The 19,892-nt window shown below is 38.7% G+C and overlaps 1 protein-coding gene across 1 annotated transcript; it reads right to left on the reverse strand.

The window, feature by feature from the left end:
• Positions 1-203: 203 nt before the first annotated feature.
• Positions 204-19,041, reverse strand: CCDC186 (coiled-coil domain containing 186). Its single transcript, XM_057420950.1, has 15 exons — positions 18,350-19,041; positions 15,898-16,024; positions 13,416-13,544; positions 12,263-12,475; positions 10,608-10,727; positions 9,952-10,056; positions 9,542-9,640; positions 8,729-8,815; positions 7,847-7,989; positions 6,062-6,317; positions 5,199-5,388; positions 4,043-4,123; positions 2,583-2,793; positions 1,380-1,599; positions 204-680 (listed from the first exon to the last, which is right to left on the reverse strand). Exons 1-15 carry the CDS (start codon positions 19,024-19,026, stop codon positions 597-599), a joined length of 2,742 nt encoding a protein of 913 aa, XP_057276933.1. The 5' UTR covers positions 19,027-19,041; the 3' UTR covers positions 204-596.
• Between the last annotated feature and the right edge of the window lie 851 nt (positions 19,042-19,892).

The following is a 19,892-nucleotide window of genomic DNA, read 5'->3' on the forward strand; positions in this document are numbered from 1 at the left end:
AAATTGACCAGCTGAATGTTAATCTAAAGCGGAAAATATGCAATATCATGGCCACCATTTAAAAACAAAGGTTTGTGACAAAGCATTTTTCCATGCGAATGTCAGAAATGCTTCATCAACCTAAATATCAGAAATATGCAAGAAAGGAAATGATGTCTGAAAGCCCTTAAAGCTCAGTAACACTGGATATGTTCCACAGCAACTAAGACATAATTGGTTTTATTTTTTCAAGCTCCGTCATTAAGAGACTGATTCATTATACAGTGCAAGAATTAAAATCTTACTGCAACTCACTCAAAACACAGTATGCACTGCAAAGCATCTGTATGGCATTGCCAACAAAAGGGTTAGATAAATGTAGTGTGTAGTGAAAGTCAGCAACACCTCAGGCTGGTACTGGGGAAACAGAACCATGCTGATGCCAAACCCTGTAGATCTCTCACACGAGTTAGCCTGGAGGGTTAAAGGTTGTATATGCAAAATAGCAGATGCTTGTGCTGGCAGGCCATCAAGTTCCAGGGAAAATGTAAAAAAGAGTGGTGTGTCGCACCTGCCTTTTCTGCATCTTCATGTTGGTTATTCCACAGAAGTTTTAGTTATGTCTGCTTTATTCTCTGTTCCAGTTCATGCTTGTGTTTAATAAGCCGTTCTATTTCTGTTCCTAGAGTTTGAAGGTTTTCCTTTGGGGGTGGAAAAAAAAAAAGGATAGGATAAGTTATACAGGGAAAGTGAGTCAGCACAAAATGCACCAAGAAGTTAAAATTACTGTTTATATGTCAGCAGGCTGTTACTTTCAAGTATCCAGAACAAGCACAAATGATTAGACAAACTGGAGAAAACCAAGCTCATTTCAATAAAGGATGCAAAGCTCTCAGCAGGTCTTTTTTTGCAGTTACTAATATTCTACAAGCTGTCTAGAAAGTATAGTATTTAAGGGAAATGATGATTATAGGAAGAGATTTCCAACTCCTGCAGAACACTGCAGTCCAGCTGGCAGCCTGCACAACATTTCCCAGCCTGCCATTCTTTCCCTTGCAGCAGACACACTGCCACAGTAGCTGAACAGGGCACAGGGCCAGGCATGTAGACTGTGCCCCTGACTCCATTTCACTAAGGGAAAGTATGGAAAGACCCCTTCCTGCACAGGCAGCCTACAATTTGTTTCAAGAAGCAACTCATTAGTGCAGCAAACTACAAGGGTCCCAAACCAGACATTCAGCATGAATTATGTTAACTTAATCTTAACCCAATGCTACCAGCAGCACCAATTCACAGTGATATGGCTCTGAAAAACCACCTCTTTTTAACAGCATGTATCTCTTTGAAGGCAGTATCTCAGAACTCCAAGAATGTGTGGGATAACTGGCATAGCTACTCACTTTCAATGTAATATTTTTCAGTAACGTATCTTCTAACACAGCCTGTAGCTTCCTGTTTATCTCTAAGGAGAGTTCCAAGGTGAGACCACTATCTGCAGGATGCGATGTATACAGAGATGCCATAATCCCGCCGCGTCTACTCAAGTGTACTTTGTTGAAGTCAGAGGCCTCTGATGACAGTGTTCCAGCTTCTTCCCGCAAAATGTAGCTCTGAATAATTCTGGGGGGGGGAGGGAAAAAATTTGAAAGGAAAATCCCAGCATTACAAGGCAATGAAAATCAGACACTGAAGCAGCTTCAGACTCCTGGTAGAATAAGACAGTAAAAATCAACTCCTGCGATTTCTAGGCCAGGGAAAACCTGGGACACCAAAATAGCTATAGGAGGTGCTGGTAAGCTGACTCACTACAATACACAAAGTTTACATATTTAGAAGTATTTTGAGGAAGTAATATTGCTACTGGAGCAAAAAATGCCTTTACTTTGCTGAAAGACTCTGGACAGGGAATCTTAAGCCTTCTACAGATGAGACAAGTTTCTGCTCAAGAACCTTCATGAGCTGTGATCATGTTTATTAAATGGCACCAGATGGGCATAAATGCATAGGCTTCTTAAGCAAGGGCTATACTTAACAGGTAACTGGACTTTCCAGAGGAAGGTGTATGCCATAGTTTCTTCCCCTCCTAAATGAAGTTCCAGAAGATGAGATTCTGTAAGAAGAGACTTCCATGTAAGTGGCATCTTGTTTCATGTTAAATCCTGACCACTTTAGACTCAGATGCACTGTTTGACAGGCATGCCAGACTACCATCTGGAATTACGCAGATTCTCCTTCCGAAACAGACACAATCAGCACCCTTTTAAACACATGAAAAGAACAGACTCTCCTGTTAGCCAGTGGCAGCAGTCCACTTCAAATCAGGCACCTGGTGACCACTTTGCTACCGAAAAAACCCACTTGCACCAGTCTATTCCTCCTGAAAATACTTAGTAATAGACAAATAGGTAATTACTGTAACTGCTGGGAAAAGATAATCAAAAATACCTCAAGACTAATCTTACCTTTAAGATCTATTAACACTGCAATATTTTTATTGCTTTAAATATTTCCATTCCATTACTTGTCTTAGATAAAATCCAGAATACTTGTCTAATGCACCAGCTCAACACTGAAAAACTGTATTAAGAGGACTCAGAACATACTTTGTTTTTTTCCTGATTTCCTCCACCAGCTGTTTAATGTGATCCTCCATAAACTCCATCTTCTCATTCTTTCGAGCATGTGCCTTCTGCAGCCTTAGTATTCTTTCAACCAAGACAGCCTTGTCCACCTCTGGGAAACTATCCACAGCTACTGAAGATCCAGTATTCTCAGGCGACCGATCCTCATTGCTGCTGCGCGCATTCAGGGACCCTGCCAATACATTCGTATTTGCAAAAGCTCTTTTTGCTTTCATACCAGGCAAAATATCTCTGTCAGTGCAGTGTATGAATTCATTACATTTCGGAAGCTTAAAATGCTTCCTTCAGAATGTCAGTTTCCCTTATATGTTAGTGAGGTTTTATATAAACAGTCCTTAACATTTAAGTGCTACATGCAGTCAGCAATACAGTCCCCTAACACTGGCATAGCTCCTTTAGCATAAGTGTGCTTGCTTCAGTAATACTTATTCCTGCACAAATATCCTCACGTTCATTAATACTGCCTTGTACAAACCTGAGCTGATTTTAAGCATACATGTTTAGACTGGATATTAGAAAAAAACTTTTTCACAGAGGGGGTGATAAGGCATTAGAACAAGCTGCCCAGGGAAGTGGTGGAATCACTGTGTCTGGAAGTATTCAACAAACCATGTAGATGAGGCCCTCAGTGACATGGTTTAGTGGTGGATCTGGCAGTGCTGGGGTAATGGCTGGACTTGATGATCTTAAAGATCTTGTCCAATCTAGTTGATTCTATGATTCTATGTTTTGGTCTGCTAAAATTGCAGCACTATGAAAACCATGCAGACTGAAAAAAGCCCTTTATATAAACACTATGCAAAACTGATCACTTAGAGCTTGAAGTATCTTATTTTCTTTGTCTTCTTCTAAGTACTTCCCTCTCTCATACAGTTGAGATTACAGGACACTTGGACAACTAACCCAACTTAAAACCCAAAGATATTGGGGAAGAAAACAGATGTTGTTTGCTACCCTAAAGATAACCACTTCTAACTGGATAGAAAGTAATGAACTTGACACAGATACACTGATGCCTCCAAACATGTCAATTGATTTCTCATTTACACAGTTGCAACTGTAAATAGTGCAATTAAACAAGGTTGGAAGCCATTGCTCATCTTTGCTTTGCCTCTGGCAGTATGCATGAGGGTCCTCTATAAACTGGAGCCCTCTGAACATAAAAGCAACAAAGTAAAAAAGGTAGGCATTGAAAAAGAACAAGAACACAAACATTATAAACACTAAACTTCAATCTCATAACACGAGTAAGAGCCGACAACTGCATTCAGCCAAGTGCCTGTTGTTGCTTAAAGGCTATTTTGTCAGCTTTACTGGGAGGCTGCACAAGCACAGAAAGAGCAAGGCTTGGGGCAGCATGCCATGGCAACCATATTAAAATGAAAGGATTGCTTTGGCAGCCCTGCTATGTGCTATATTACCTGATGAACTGGAACGACTCCCCATGCTGCTGACTTCTTTGTCATAATTACCATTTTCCATCTGATCCAATTTCCTCCGTGCTAAAAGTATAACAAAATGATGGTTAACAACAGCAGAATAAAACCCAAGTATCAATGTCACCCACTATACAAAACCTCGAGTTGTCTCTGATCTGCACTGATTTAACAGGGCTTGACAACTAAAAGGTAAAGGTAGCAACTCAGAAAACCCACCAAGCAGCTCCTCTCCCTGCCTCAACCATGAAGCACCTGGATGCAACACCCACAATGACCCCTACACCCTGCAGCAGTTGTTAGTTGAAGCTGTCATCCATAGGATTAACTGGGAACCGTAAGATTTAAATTTGATTTTACTTTTGAATAGGACCGCCATGTAAATAACTGATGAATGGCAGAATGGCAACTCTGTTCTAAGATCTCTCAACTATACGACTACTGGGAACTGAGTGTAGCACTTGTGCCAGAAGAACCACTCAGTTCATCAGGGATGAAGAGGGAAAGTGCAGAACTGTTCATTTATGTACAGGAAGAGATATGGAACTCTTTTGAGGAACTATTTCAGAGAAGAGATCCTCTTGGCATTGTGCAAGGCTTTGATATTCAAATCTATTTGCATTCAGAGCATATGTATTATTGGGTATTTAATGACTTCTATTTGTTGACAGAATTAGTCATCAGTCTCTCCATATCTATCTTTAAAAACCTGTTAAATATACTAAAAAAAATTGAACTGTCACCAGCAATTCCTGATACAGTCACAGGAAGTAAGAAACTTCTAGTAACTTCTGAATGTACTCCTACACAGACCAGGATCCAAATATACCCACAGTGACATTTCTGTAGTCATGTATGTGATAACAAAGACCAAGCTCTACTGAAAACAAATATTTCATTTTATATCTACACCAATTTCAGACGTCGCATTTAAGACTGAAAATTGGCACTAAGGATTGTTTCCTGAACTGCAGTTTCTGCTCTACAAGATTTAACTTGTTCACTCACTCTCACTGTCTTTAGAAACAGGGAGAGCTTGATGTGCCACACTCAAACTACACAGACAGGACCCTCATCTCTACCAGACACTGTAGTGGGCTACAGAGGGAACTGATTCATTATAACCAAGAATAATTCCAACCTAGCTGAAGTTGTTTTGCAAGATCTTTCAGGTTTGCTGCATGCTTGCGCTTCTGGGTAGCCAGTTCATCTTTCAGTTCATCCACGTGGGTCTTCAGTGCTGCTAGTTCTTTCTGCTCTGAAGCCAGTTGAGCCTGTAGTGTCTCAACCTCCAGCTTTCGCTGATCCTGCTCCTTCTGTAACCTGGTGGCCTGAAATTGCAGTTTTATTTTTCAGTCATATACAAAAAAAAGCTCCAGCTTAACCATACAAAGCTCTAATTCTGCACTTTTCACCTCAGAATCATTCACATTTTACATTTATTATTTAGGCTAAAGATTACCACTGCAAAAGGATATGCAGCACAGTGCAATGCTGCAGGAAGACTCCTGAGCTATTTTGTACTGCATGATACAGTACATTATGCAAATGTTTTTGAGGTAGTTAAGGAGTCTTCCTTCTACAGATCTGCATGGCTGTAGAGAGCTGTACAGTGCAGTCACATTACACTCCATGACACACTGAGTTTACTAAAAATTACATTTATCTCATAGTACAAATTGGACCTAAGAAACAGTTCACAGTGATAAGTTCCTGAAATTACATTTTGATTGTTTCAATGACAGCTGCACAAGATAACAACTCTGTATTCCAAGACAGACAGAAAGAGAACCACAGTAACACCCCCTCATTCCAGTGCAGCACGCCTCAGGATTTCTTTTCCCTTAGGAAACAAGGTGTTCACATCCCACTGCTATTATTCTACCCAACTGGCAAACTCGGTGAGTAATTGTGGTCAGGTAAGTAAAGACACAAGGTGTCAGTCTCTTTTATCGGTATCAGACATCTTATTAGTGCAAAAAACAAGCTGCATGCTGTACTCACCAGATCATCCTTAGTCTGTTGAACACATTCCAGTTGATTCTGCAGCTCTCTTTCACTGTAAGAAAGCTTATCCACCTGGCTCTGTAAGGAATTGTTTTCAGACTGAAGCTGTGCATTCTTACTGGTTAATTTTTCAGTGAATATCAATAGCTCAGATTCTCTTTTCCGACTACCTTCAATGTCCTTCTGAAGATCAGCAATCAGAGAATTGAAACCATCTATTTCCTCCTTTAAAGCACTGATTTCTTGTTCATCTCTGTCAAAACAATTGTATCTCATTAGGGACAGCCTGAGCTTAAGGATACAAAACTTTGCTGAAATAAAAGCATTTAGGTCAAGACCAAATAAGACACAGAAATAATTAATGATGCTGGGCCATCTGTTTGTCACGGGATCGTTCTAAATGCCAAGGGACTTTGCAGATTTCATTTCATGACATGTGACGGATATCTGTATCCCACAGAATAATGTGTAGTCATTTGCCTCCTCAAGGAAGACAGTTTCTCTGTATTTCACTTCATAAGCTTCAGTATAGAGTATAAGCAAAACCTTCAAAACAACATTCTGTAGGTAAAAGGAAGGTCTGCAAACCCAAAGGTAGCCATTCCATAAGAGGACTTGTCTTTAAGAGATGGGGAAATACTCCAGCTTTGTGCTTCTCTAGGACAGCGGTACAGTGACTTCTCAAGCATCCTTTTCCAAACAGTGCAGCTCTATTCAAAGGACTGTCTCACTCCACTATCCCTCTACAAAACAGCTCTTGTTTCTACTGAAGCACTCCCATTAGGAGACACTTTATCACTTGCAATCCATTTGAGAAAGAACTGTAACTGACAATACAGCCTACCTTTCAGTGAGTGAAATTAATTCCAAAATTAAACAGCTGTTAAAGTTACAGACTAAAAACTTCCTCCTCTCATTTGCTCTTACAATATTATTTCATACTTGTTCAGTCATAGGATTTCCCACATCATTCTAAAACCTTATCTTCCAACAGCAGCAGAAAAACCTCTCACTTCTCTCACACGGACTGTATATATTCAAATTTAAATCTCATCTCAACATGTTTCTTCAAGTAGAGGTGAGGCTCAGGCAATCTCAATCATTAATAATTCTGAAAATGAACTATAATTTAGCAAAACTAAGTAACTGAATTCTGCTAGAACTCTACTGCTCTATGTTATATGCTTCCAGCTACAAGAACGAGGAGTTTGTGTGGTTGATGACAAGTCAGCTAGCATTGGACTACCAAAGGATGACATCAGATGTACTGCACCCTGCCTTCAGGATTTTTTAGGCTAATTCCATATTTCGGAAGACTTAAAACTGAACAACTACGGCACTGATTTATTTCAGCCATTTATGTTGCAAAATAGCAAATACATAAAATTGTTTTTGTGAAATACTTTCATTCATCCACCACAATTTTGAAGCAATTTATCTTTCCAGTTTAGCTGCTTTTTCCCAGTCTTTTAGTAAACCAAGCACTGGGTAAACATCTGGAAGACTTAACTTCCTATAGAGTGTGCCAGAAAGCAAGCACTTAATGTAATAAAGACAGACATTAAATTAGATTTATTAGTCTTAATCCTCTTGTCTAATAAAGAGGCTGCCAAGGTTATCTCCAGTACTAACAATATTGATTTAGATTAGAAAAAACACTTACATTAGGACATGGATTATTCAAATCAAAGATCAAATCAAAGCATCAATAATTTCAGTAAGCAAAAACTTTCCATATCCCAGATAATCTTTTAAGCCATTTCCCAAAGTGCACAGCTGTACCTCTGATGCTGATCCTGCAGCCGATCCACAGTTTTCACTCTGTCCAGCAAATTCTGAATTTCACTTTTCTGTCTATTAATGATTTCTTTATACTTGGATAACTCATCTTCTGTTCTTAAGCGCTCATCCTCCAGACACTTTACCTAAATAGAAGAAAAACATAACAATAAATCAGAAGCTATTTATTCTCCCAAACTTCAGAACTGAATCATTCTGATCAAATGTCTAAATTGTTATACAAAGCTCTTGTGTCATTTTTGGTGGCTCCAAGCCAAGCTTAGAACATTTTAGAAGTATTTTTGATTAAAACAGACACAAAAGAGAAAAAGGAAAAAATAACCAAATTAAACAAGTGTGAGTAACATTAATTTTGTCCAGACCCTCAAACTTATCAGTCTAATGGACAGCGACACAAAGACATCATTTTTCCCCAGTTACCAGACCAACCCCGTATTATGTCTTCATCCTTTTTTCTAAGATCCTTTTGAGCCAAATCCCTGCTCTGGAAGGAGGGACTTGCACATTAATCTATTAACTGTTCAGAAGTTATGGATAGCACATACTCCTTACCAGAGGTCGCATGTACTCTGCAGAACTGGCTTCACAGGTAGGAAGAGTTTACAAGTATTTTTTTCCTTTTCCAAAGTTACTAAATTTACTGGATGTCTACAAAAATGTTCCTCCCCACTTTTCAGTCAAACAAGGTATGTACCATGAAACAACACTTTGTACTATGGATCAATTGAAACATCCTGAGAAAGGCTACCCAGAGTCAACAGTTACATACTACTACTAGTCTCAAGTCAGCCCATCTAGTCACACCACTTTTTCCAAAAGAAGTATACCTTCAGCCCCACTGTAACCCAACACAGCACATATTACCTTTGTTCTCAACGTTCGAAGCTCATCCATGCCTTCTTTAAATGTTCTCTTCAAGTCTTCCAGTTCTTTTATTTTAGCATGATGCACCTTTTTAAAGAGTGAGAAGCTCCTTGTGAAATCTATACGGACAGTGGCATCTCAAAAATATCCAGGCCAATGCAGGCCAGAACAGCTGAAAGGACTTGAGGCAGAACAGGTACCCTAAAGGTTTGTTTTACTTATTCAAAAAGCAAAGCCTAAAAGCTGCTTTATTCTCAAAAGAAATGAGAACAAAAGTGAGATTACAGACTCTGGTTTTAGGTGTACAAATCTATGCCACAACAGCCGCCGAGGAAAGTTCTAGGCACTTGGTTAACTCTGAAGACAGCGTATGCACATCTGAGCTGTGAGCAGGTACTAAATCATTAGAGAATTCAGCTTCTGGGCTAGCAAATTTCTACACAGAACAAAGGCTGTCTCTCCTTGCCACACAGCTTGGTCAAATACCAGTCAGAGAAAGGTCTGCCTGTCGTTTGAATTTGTACTCCAAATTAAAGCAACACTCACGTTTATAAATCAAAATGCAGTTATTTCATCCTCACCATATCATACGTTTCCCATAACTTCATTTTTAATACACAAATCCAAGGTAATTGAAAAAATCCTCCAAAAAGCAGATCTGGAGGCAAACACTTAGGATGTAAGTATAGTAGTGTAGGATGAAATATAAGGCCAAAAATTGTAAGCAGCTTAAAATAAGATTTTCAACATTAAAAATTCATGGCATTCTTAACTACTAAGTTGCCAACTTGCCTCCCCACACCACATACTTACCTCCAGATGATCAGACTTCTCCTGAATTTGTTTCTCTAGTTCTCCTCTAGTTACTCGGAGTTTTGCATCCAATTCATTTGACTTAATTTCTTCTGACTCCTAAAAGAACATAAGCAGATTTTGAGAGTTTCACATTCCCCTTTATGGTTTTCTGAGCATATACACAGCTTTTCACATCACATATAAGAATGTGAACGTGCCAAGCAAGACCTCCACATTGCACGTCAATCAAGAGAACCATTCCCCCTTCTATTTAACAACTTTCCAAGTAAAGGAACCAGTGACTAGTCATCTCAGCTTTTCAGCTTACACGAGATAATTCTTCCCGATACAGCTTAAGACAGAAACGGAGGAATAAAGAAGACTCAAACGCTAAACACTAATTTCACCTCCTAAGAACACATGCCTACCTGATAAGTTTTTATCATTTCTTGACAGTTTTTCCTGATCTGGTCTGCTTCTTCTTTTGCTTCAGTTAATTTTGTCATTGCATCTTTGAGACGTTCTTTGGTTTCCTATAAAAACAGGAGAAAATAATGGGTTAAACCTATTTATCTACCTTTATCTGGGAAAAGCATTTTTCCTAACACAAGCTTCCTATTTCAGTCAGGAAAGAATTAACAAAATAACAATAAAAAACCCCATCTGGCATTATTTTTCATCTTGCCTCCATTCAACTATTACTTCATGCAATTTTGTTTGTTCCAACACTGAAAGCACAACAAAAGCATCTCCTGGTTACGTGCCATGAACATTTTCGGATGACAGATTTAACATCACATAAAAACTAAGCTGACGGTTAATTAACAAAACACAAAAACACCCCCAAATTAAAAGTTCATCACCAGATTAAACAGAATTCCCCCACACATCCTCCTCTCACCTCTTTTCAACATTTCCATCTCAGTATCAGTATCTTTAAAAGCACTGTTCTGGCTTTAGCTGCAGGCATTCATATTAAACAAAACCCACTTTAAAAACAGATTTTAGTAATATACACACAGTATAGTAACTACATTCCTCTGACTACATTTTCATGTCATGGTATCAGCACCACTTCACTAACCTTGTGTGAATCCATTTCTGTTTTCAATTTGTTCTGAGCCCATTTGACTTTGATAACGTGAGAATTAATTTCTTCTTTCAATTTTTCTATTTCTCTGTTGAGTCGAGTGGCTTCACCATCCTGTGAAAATGTCATGGATTTTATTTTAGCCATTAAATCATCCAGTGCTTCTACAACAAGTCTCCTGCTCAAGTGTCAAATGCAGGGTTTTATTTTCCTTAAATGTGTGGATTTTACAAAAGCATGCACATTCTTGAGAGCAGTCAATAATGCTTTAGTCCATAATATACTGGAAAAAAGCCCATTAGTGTTCTGGTTTGAATAGCAAGGTAAGACTATATATTCATTGTATACATCAATGTTACATATTTGTTTTAAAAGTCAAAGTATGGCATAGTGTTCCAATCTAAAATAAGTATCTCCTGTGTAAGCTGCATGGCCCTGTTTTTGTTCTTTTTTGGTAAAAGGATGAGAAATCACAGGTGTGAAGTGGTAAAATCATATATTATACAAAGCTACAGAAAAATAATAGTGTCACTAATGGAATGGTAATACTAACTACAGAGGTGCAAACCAGTGTGAGCACCTGGCGTGAGCAAAACATACCTGGTATAGTAGAATAGATCCCTGCCCGTGGCAGGGGTTGGAACTAGATGAGCTTTAAGGTCCTTTCCAACACAAACCATTCTATGTTTCAATGATATGCAAGTCAAATCACTAACCTGTGCCAAGAAGGATGTAAACACATGCATACTCCTAGTGTAACCTTCTCCACTAACATCCGTAAACCAGTGCATTAAATCAAACTTCCATTCTGTGTTCCTGAAGCCATAGGCTCATCTTACAAAAGAAGTTTAAAGCAGCACCATATGAGGGCAGCACAAGTCCTATAAGGCTTTAGTGTAATCCTCAGGAGACAGAGAGTATATTACGTTTTGTTTAGAAAACCTGAACTCACACTCCTGCTTCCTGTTCATGTGAGACAGGATTCTGTAGTGAATGGTGGTTAATGGAAACATTAACTTTTAGAATTATGATGTATTTTTCTGACCCTTCTGTGCATAGTACAATTGCCCAGAAGAGGGCCAAAACAAAGTTTGAGCCTTACTACCCATTTTTTGGTCTTTCATATGAAATAGAATTATGAAGCAGAACAAAAGAAGACCTGGAAAATTTAAGAGGCTGGTGGAAATCTCTTACCAGCTTCTAAAAAAAAGAATGGCAGATTATTTGAATTGAGCCTGAAAAATCCTATTATTTTATTACTAATTTCTAGTACCACAGAAAATACAGAGCAAAACCACACAAAAACCAGCAAGAGACTGCAAGAATTTAATGTCATTACAATCTTAAAATAAATCCAACCAAGCTAGAAATTCCCTCAAAATCCAGGCATTTGCAACAAGCAGTTTTTTCAGTTAAAGAAAAAAGCCCTCATGCTTCACAAACTAATATTCAAGGAAATATGAAAAGAAACTTCAAAAAGGCAATGAGAACTCAGTAACTTCCTCTCCTTCCCTTGAAGAAAAGGGTTTTTTCACAGTAGTACAGCCAAACTGAAAGAAAAGAGGTTTCTTCCACCAACAGCAAACAAGTGATAAGCTTGTTCTGATAGTGCTTTTAATCATTCACTCAAGTCACACAGCTTAGAGTACCTTCGTTTCATAGAGCTGGTGCAACCTTCCTTTTTCCTGAGAAAGCTGTTTGATTTTATTAGTATGCTTTTCTATCTCTTTGTTTGCATCTCTCACTCTTCTCTCAAGTGTCTCCTTTTCCTTTCGGAGATCAAGCGACTCCTTCTCCCCTCGGACGTACTTCATCACCATTGTTTCTTTCTCATGGCGTGCTTCTTCACACTTCTTGTTTGCCTTAAAAATATGAAGACAGAAGGAATCAATCCTGTATTTCATAATTAGCCTTCATAGGACATTACTGGATATTTTCAGTATCACAGTATAGTATCAGAGTAGGAGTCAAAAGGTCCAGCTTTGCAAAGACTAACGTTATATCCCACTTAAGTACTGCAATTACTCATACTTCTAACAGTAAATCTGTATCTAAGCAGCTGCAGCTTCACAGCCAAACATCTCAAATGCGATATCAATATATTAGTAACTTGGAATATAATTTGTTGTTTCAGAAGGAAACAAGTGTATTTGGTAAGATTCAGTAACAAAATAATTTTGCAAATACCAGTGCTACTCCTCTGCCTTCCCTCACCCACATGCCAACTGCACAATCAATATACAGTGTCTTATTTCTGCAGATTCCCCTCACCCCACACCTAACAAATTCTGCTTCAAATTACATAAAAATAACAAAAAAAAAAAAATCGAATATAGCTTTAGAATTCACACAACAGAAAAAACACTTGGCATAATATGATACTAAGAAGTGAAAAAAATAATCTGTTTTCAGTAATACAAAATAAAAGCTTTGTGCTGGAGCCAAGAAAAATATTAATTTCATGATATCCTGACTGAAAAAGCCACTGCCAGCCTTTTTTAACTTCCTTCTGAAGCAGGATAAGCTTATAGGCAAAAAAAAATGAGATTGCCTCAAGAGCCCAATTCCACACAGATAAATATACACATTAAAAACAGTTATCAGGCACCCTAAAATGTTAACAGCTATTTAGAAATTCACTGATGACACTTACCAAAAAAGCATACATAACTTCATGCTGGTAGCTCCCATTTTGGAACATCCTGCCTTACCCAGTTATCTAACAACTGAGGCTACATTTTTCCTACCAGAACTAAGGTTGTTCATAAGATGATTTCAACAATTAAAGGTTTTCCATATTACCTGTTCCATTCGAAAGGCCATCTCTTTATGCAACTGCTGAATAGCATTTTTGGCTGCTGCATCTTGAGTTACAAGTTTGTCTTTACTAGCTTTCAATTCTTTATTAAGCTCTTCCATTCTCGCTTCCAGCTAAAACAGATTATTATATAATTATAGGGAAAATAAGACTTTAATTGTGTTTCATACAGGCAAGAAAATTTTGCACAACATTAGAAGCTTCAACAGATATTTACATGTATTTTACACTTGTCAAGCTGCAACTATCCCTATTGACACCTAGCTTTGCATTACAGCATGAGCGTGAAAGATGTCAATTCTCATCTTCAGCAAGACTGAAGATGCATCAAGTCAAGTAAAACATGAGGCATAGTAATTTACTACACAAAAAGTTAAATTGACAGGAAAATGCTGAGATGCCAGAGTAGAGCTGGCTGCTCTCTGAAGCTGCCTCACCTTCCACACCCTTTTGTTGCTATCCCTGTGCCATATCCTCCACCATGCCAGCAAAGCAGTCATGCATTCAAACTGAACTGGGAATTAAATCTTTGAAAAATAACCCAGCAAATAGAGAGGTGCTTAGTCATTGTGCTGGCACATTTTTAACCACCTAGTGAAGCAAGTCAGTGATCCAGCTGAAGAATAATTACCAGTGTTCAATTGGAACACATCCAGTGCATGTTCACTGCACAGCTAGGCAAGTCCAGTACAAGCGGCAGCAGCCCAAGAGCAAGTTGTGAGCATAAGCTGTAATACGGTCCAAAGGCTGTTCAAATTGTGCCTTAATGACTATCTGCTTGCTCCAGGGGAAGCCAAGTCACCACAGTTAAGTTGGCTTGGTTTTGGGGTTGGCGTGAGGTGTAAGAAGCACAGGGTCCATATCTTACATTTTTGGGCTACTCTGAACTGCTGGAAGAATAAAAGGGAAGCAAAACCTCAAATGTTTCTGTTACCACACAATAAATTGATCACACCCTCTTCAGCTCTGCAAATGAATCACTGCCCATACCAAAAGGTTTACGTGTACAAGCACGTCTTTATGGTTTGCTTATGGCTGTGAGCGCAGCCAAGCTTTCATTGACTTGAAAGCCAGCAGAACACACTAATCTACAAATTGTAAAATAAAACACATCACAAATGAAGAAACTTCAAGTGTTTTACTGTGATGTCTCTTACAACTTCAGGTGCTACCCAACTACAGTATAAAGGTATTATCCATACTGGTATTTTCTGATATTACTTGGAAGCATGTAATATCACAAATCCTACCATCCTACTTATCCAACCAGAAAGCAAAGCAAACTCCCTTACAATTTGTTCCCCCCCCCCCAAATGGGATAAAGCAATTGTTGCATGATACAGCACTGTATGATTTCATGAAGCTATCATGGAAACACAAACAAGAGAGAATGAGTAAGCTTCTCATACTGATTTATATTCAGGCATATGCAATTCCAGTTTGCAGCTTAAAAACAAGACTTTTCAATTCCATTTTCAATCACATCATGGATTTTTAAGATTCTTTGACATTAACAAAAGACAGACTAAGCTTTTACATACATGAACATTCCTCTGCAGCACTACTAGCCCAATACACTGCTTTGGGAACAGATTTCTGCGCAATGCAGACACTAACGGAGAAACCTGACAACTAGGGTAGTATCAGCAGTACTTTGACAAATTAGTATTCTAAATGTTCTCTCCTGGCAGATTCCCAAGCTGTAATCAGTGTATGAAGCTGGGCAACAAACTGTAGGAACATTAGCATATAACTTTATATCAAACAAGCAATGACATCTGATATGATACCTTCCTTCTCATACTAATAACAGCCTACACCAATGCACGCTCTATGTTCCTCTTTGACCTGTCATGGTTCTAACAATTCACTAGGGAAATGCTTGTGTACAGTAACTGAAAATACCAAAATAACATGCAAAGACCACAGTTAATATGCTCTACTCTTTATACACTTTCCACATATTGTTAACTGCTGTAACTACACCTCCAGCCACTTCTATTAGCAGATATAGGAGTTAACAGAAGATAAAGATGACAAATTAAGACCTCCTTTAAGCCTACATACAAGAAATAAATCATCCCATCAGGATGAAAGACTGAATGCATCATTCTCTGTAAAATGACACAGCCTTCAACATACACTTTCTCCAGCAGAAAGCCAAGGTACACAAGACTCACCTTTGAGGGCAACCCATGAAATGGGAACTCTCTTGACTTGGAGAGACTTGCAGAAACAGAACATTTAAGTGAAGTGAATGTAGAAAGTCAATTTATCCAAAGACACTATCTGCTTTTAGACAATTTCTTGGAATGGAAGAGCAGATTTACCCCCTTAAGTTTAGCATAATAAGCACAGGCATTCTCTCCTTCTCTATGCTACCAAGGATGTCTTGTCACTATTGCCACTGTTTAACACTGTATACAAGTCTGACACCAAACAGCGCTTCTGGTTTATTATCTGTACCTGTTTAATAATGTTGAGGTGCTGCTTTTCTGTTTCTGTTCGTTTTTTCAATTCATCTTTTAAGTTCTCCTTTTCTGAGCAGATTTCTAAAATAAGTTCTTGATGTTTTTTATTTTCTTTAATCAATCTGTAAAGAAAAACAAATAAAACAAGGTACATCATTACTGCGGGGGGGGGGGGGGGGGGGGTTGGTTGGGTTTAGTTTTGAGATTTTGCTCTTTGATCTGCAAATTCTATTGGGAGTCACAGCCAGAAATACTAGTGAAATCCAGGACAGCCTTACAAAACCAAATCAGAACTACATTGTGCTTGTGACAATTCCAAACCAGCATCTTCTTTGTGAGGAAACTGCTTGTTTCCAGCATTTTGAGATTACATGGCACATGATAACATAAGACATCTGGTACCTCTATGCAGCTACAGAACTGCAAATGTTAATAATTTTCAGGTAGTCATAAGACAGTAGCTTCCAGCTCTGACAGTCAGATGTCTGGAAACACAGATACTGTAGTCATTTAATACAGCCCTTGAAGTTCACAACCTGGTAAGAGACACAACCCTGCTTTTTCCAGTACTAGTAAGTATGTAACTACTACAATAGCATTCATGCTCATGCTCCTTATAAAGTTCAGGTTTATTGAGCAGTAGTTTGTTCCTTTGCAGCTGAACTGTTTAGAGCCTGAGCTGAAGCTGACATATTTAGTCTGACCTAGCACTACAATAAAAGACAGCTACACCCAAAACTCAGACGTTATAATGTCAGACTGCTGAATAAAGAGAGTCTCAAATATATTTAGATGTTTGAAGATACAGCTAGATGATGGATATTTTAGGCCACTAACTGCATGAATTTGTGGGAAGCATGCATTTACCTAACCAAGATATTTAAACATCCCTTTACACATACACTGCCACCTCTAGCTTACCTCCTTTGAAAAAATTCACTGAAGAAATTAGTCTACTGAATTACAAGGAATTAAAAATCATCAGTGCAGGAAAGCTTAGCACTTCTGATCTGGTTTTTAATCTATTAATGACTATTCCAGGACTGCAAATTCTTCATTCACACAATTGCTGCTCAGCTATATGTCCTAGATCTGACCACTGGGCTACTGCCAGAGCAACACAACAAGCAATTCTGCTAATCATGAACTAAGGGACAAAATCAATCCAACCCAGAATGCCCTTTGGACCAAACATAAAATGTTCCACAGCAGTTTTAACACTCTTGAGGTGAGTCCCCAAGAGTCAAAGGGGTACAGCTGGGGCAGCTGGCAAAAAGAGAGACCAAAGACATGTTTATATGTAAAACTGTCTGTAGGTATACATAATACATGCATGTCTTTAAGAAAGTAACTGGTCCATGGCCAACAACACTGACCTGCCTTTGAGTTTACTGTAAACAATTAAAACCCAGATAACTTCTAAATTTATGATCTCCTGGAATTACAACCATCTACACACCCACCACTTCAGATTCCCACTCCTCCTCCTCTGTAATTACTGAATGTTTAACTAGGTACTCCCAAGCTTTCTTGTCATCAACTTTCCTCTCACATTTATGATTTCTGTCAGAGGTTAACTGCTGAGGTGCTTTTTCTAGTGGGCATCTCTCTGCCTAGTTTCCCTCCCAAACCAGGTATCAGAGCCTTATATAAAGAGTGGGACACTCATTTGCATCTCTGAAAGCAGAAATAAATTTGGAGTTGGAGACTACATTTTGTTAGCAAAAAACACTTCTAAAGGGGTAACAGAATATGAAACACCATGTGGGTAATGAAGAAATCAAACAGTGAACTGTCTTTGATATAAATATTTTTATGTAGTATACGGCCTGGTAGAACCATTGAGCCCAGTTTATTATAGCAAATTTTATCAGCCACGCATTTCAAAAGCCCCCCTATAAAATGCGGTAAGACAGTAGTTTATCTATGTATGACATCTCCAACTCGGAGATTAGCTCTGAACTGCTTAGCAACTTTGCTGTATCATAGCAGGAGACTGGATACTACTTGAAAAAGAAACAAGCAATTTCACACTCAAATAAAATATACATTGTGAGAGCTAGTAATTATGAAGATTAATTTCTCCAAAGACATACATGGACTGAATGAATCCTGGACTATTTTTATATAGCCCTTACTTTTACAGTATTTGAGTAGTTCCAGACATTGGCAGGCTATTCAACTCAACAGTTGGCTATTCAGTCCCTGCCAAATCCCACAGTAATTCAGAGATCTAAGCACACATTTGTATTTACAAGCACATGCCACAAGTAGAAATAATTCCTCACTTAAAGAACATAATTAAAAACGCTCATTAACTGTCTTTGTAACAACTCACAAGAGACTACTTGGTTCATACCAAGATGTTGTATGCAGCTGCACACAACATGCAACCGAAAATGTTCAGTACATGACTCCAATTGTGATGAGCATGTTCAAATACTCACTTTCTTATAGTCTGTTCTTGCTCCAGGTATTTCTCTTGCACACACTTTTCAAACACAGCCAAGGCATGTTCACCCTTCCGCACACCATTGGGGGATTTTCGCTCCTTCGGAAGATCTGTAGATAAGAGTTCAGACTCTATTTCCTTTAGCAAATCCTCCTGTGAGGAAGTCTGATGGATTGTGGAAATAAGCTTCTTTGTGCAGTCTGTGTCGTAGGGACTTTCGGAATAGATTTTATCGCTTGAGTTTTTCACAAAGTCAGACTCCTCCCTTAGCTCCTGTAATATTTCCATCAACGACTGTTCCGTCTGGTTAGTTTTGGGATCTTGCTGTTCAAATTCTTCACTAGATAAATGTTCTGGTTCTGTGGAGCCGTCTACCTTTCTATCAGAGCATGCATTCGCACAGCAGTCTGCCCCTCCACACTGCTGCTCCAGTCTTTCTGCCAGGGCTCCATTGCTGCTTATGCCAACAGCTGCTGAATCCTGGTCCAAGGGCAACAACCTGGATTCCCCTTCCAATAAATCAGCATCAGCTCCAGTATAACTGATGCTTGAGCAGTCCTTCATTCCAGGTCTTTCATCAGTCTTCTCATTACCGGGGGACCCCAAAGAGGCATTATCTGAGACATTGACTGGCTCCAGCACACTTTGAATTTCTGGTAGATGTACCTCCATCTTTTTCCTTTGCAAATCTAGAAATAAAAACCACATTACAAAACATATTATACTCAAAATCACAATGAAAAGAGACTGAGGGGAAGGAATGGCTATTGGAAAGCAAAACTGAAAGGGCAAAACTATTCAGATACTTAAGTGTTATGCAGAGCTTGTTGATTTTCCAGCCTGACTTAAAAGTAAATGCTCCAATATAAGTTTTTCTAAGAGAAAGTGAGAAATCAAGGATAGCAAATGGGAAGTAATGGGATAGTAAACGCCAAGACAACAAGAAAGCAGCAGAGCTTTTTAAAATTATATCAACAAAAATTCCACAAAATCACTTCTGAAAAACACTTCAGACATAAAATAACAAAAAATATGCAAGACTGTAGAGTCTTAGACCTTTCATTTTCCTATATACGATTTGAAAGCAACAACGTGTCATGATTTATCATTTTTACAACAGTGCGACTCCCTCATCCAGCCAGAACATTCAACTTCCTTACTGTCACATCCTCGCTCACCACCCATACAGAAAAATGTATCTGTACCCACATTCCATAAAGGAAGGGGCTGGGGGAGGATGGGGGTGAGATTCTCTTTTCCCATCTGCTTTCAAGCAACCAAAAATCCCCTTGTGGAAAAGCACAGATGGTCTACAGCAGATCTGCACAGCAGACACCAGAGGACTTGAAAAGCTGTGTAAAAAGTGTTCTATTAGGAGGACATCATACTGAGATCCAAACAGCCAGAACTCTTATGGAAGAGCCTGGGTAGAATGCTCTATCTTCGTTTTCAGGAGTCCCAGATGGTCAGGTGTCTGCAAAGACCGCTGGCATTTTTAGAAAGCACATGAAGCCTTTATATCATTTCAATTAGAAGTT

This window comes from Pezoporus wallicus, unplaced genomic scaffold, assembly GCF_028554395.1.
Source record: "Pezoporus wallicus isolate ANWC-B61680 ecotype Strahan unplaced genomic scaffold, APGP_CSIRO_Pwel_v1 contig_3365, whole genome shotgun sequence".
Classification (NCBI taxonomy): domain Eukaryota; kingdom Metazoa; phylum Chordata; class Aves; order Psittaciformes; family Psittacidae; genus Pezoporus; species Pezoporus wallicus.

Coding starts and splice junctions, on each gene's coding strand:
- CCDC186 (XM_057420950.1), bottom strand. CDS start 19,026: ATGGAGGTACATCTACCAGAAATTCAAAGTGTGCTGGAGCCAGTCAAT. Junction 13,545..15,897: donor ACCTCAACATTATTAAACAG/GTACAGATAATA, acceptor AATCTGTTTTAG/CTGGAAGCGAGAATGGAAGA. Junction 1,600..2,582: donor GAAATCAGGAAAAAAACAAA/GTATGTTCTGAG, acceptor TCCCCCCCCCAG/AATTATTCAGAGCTACATTT.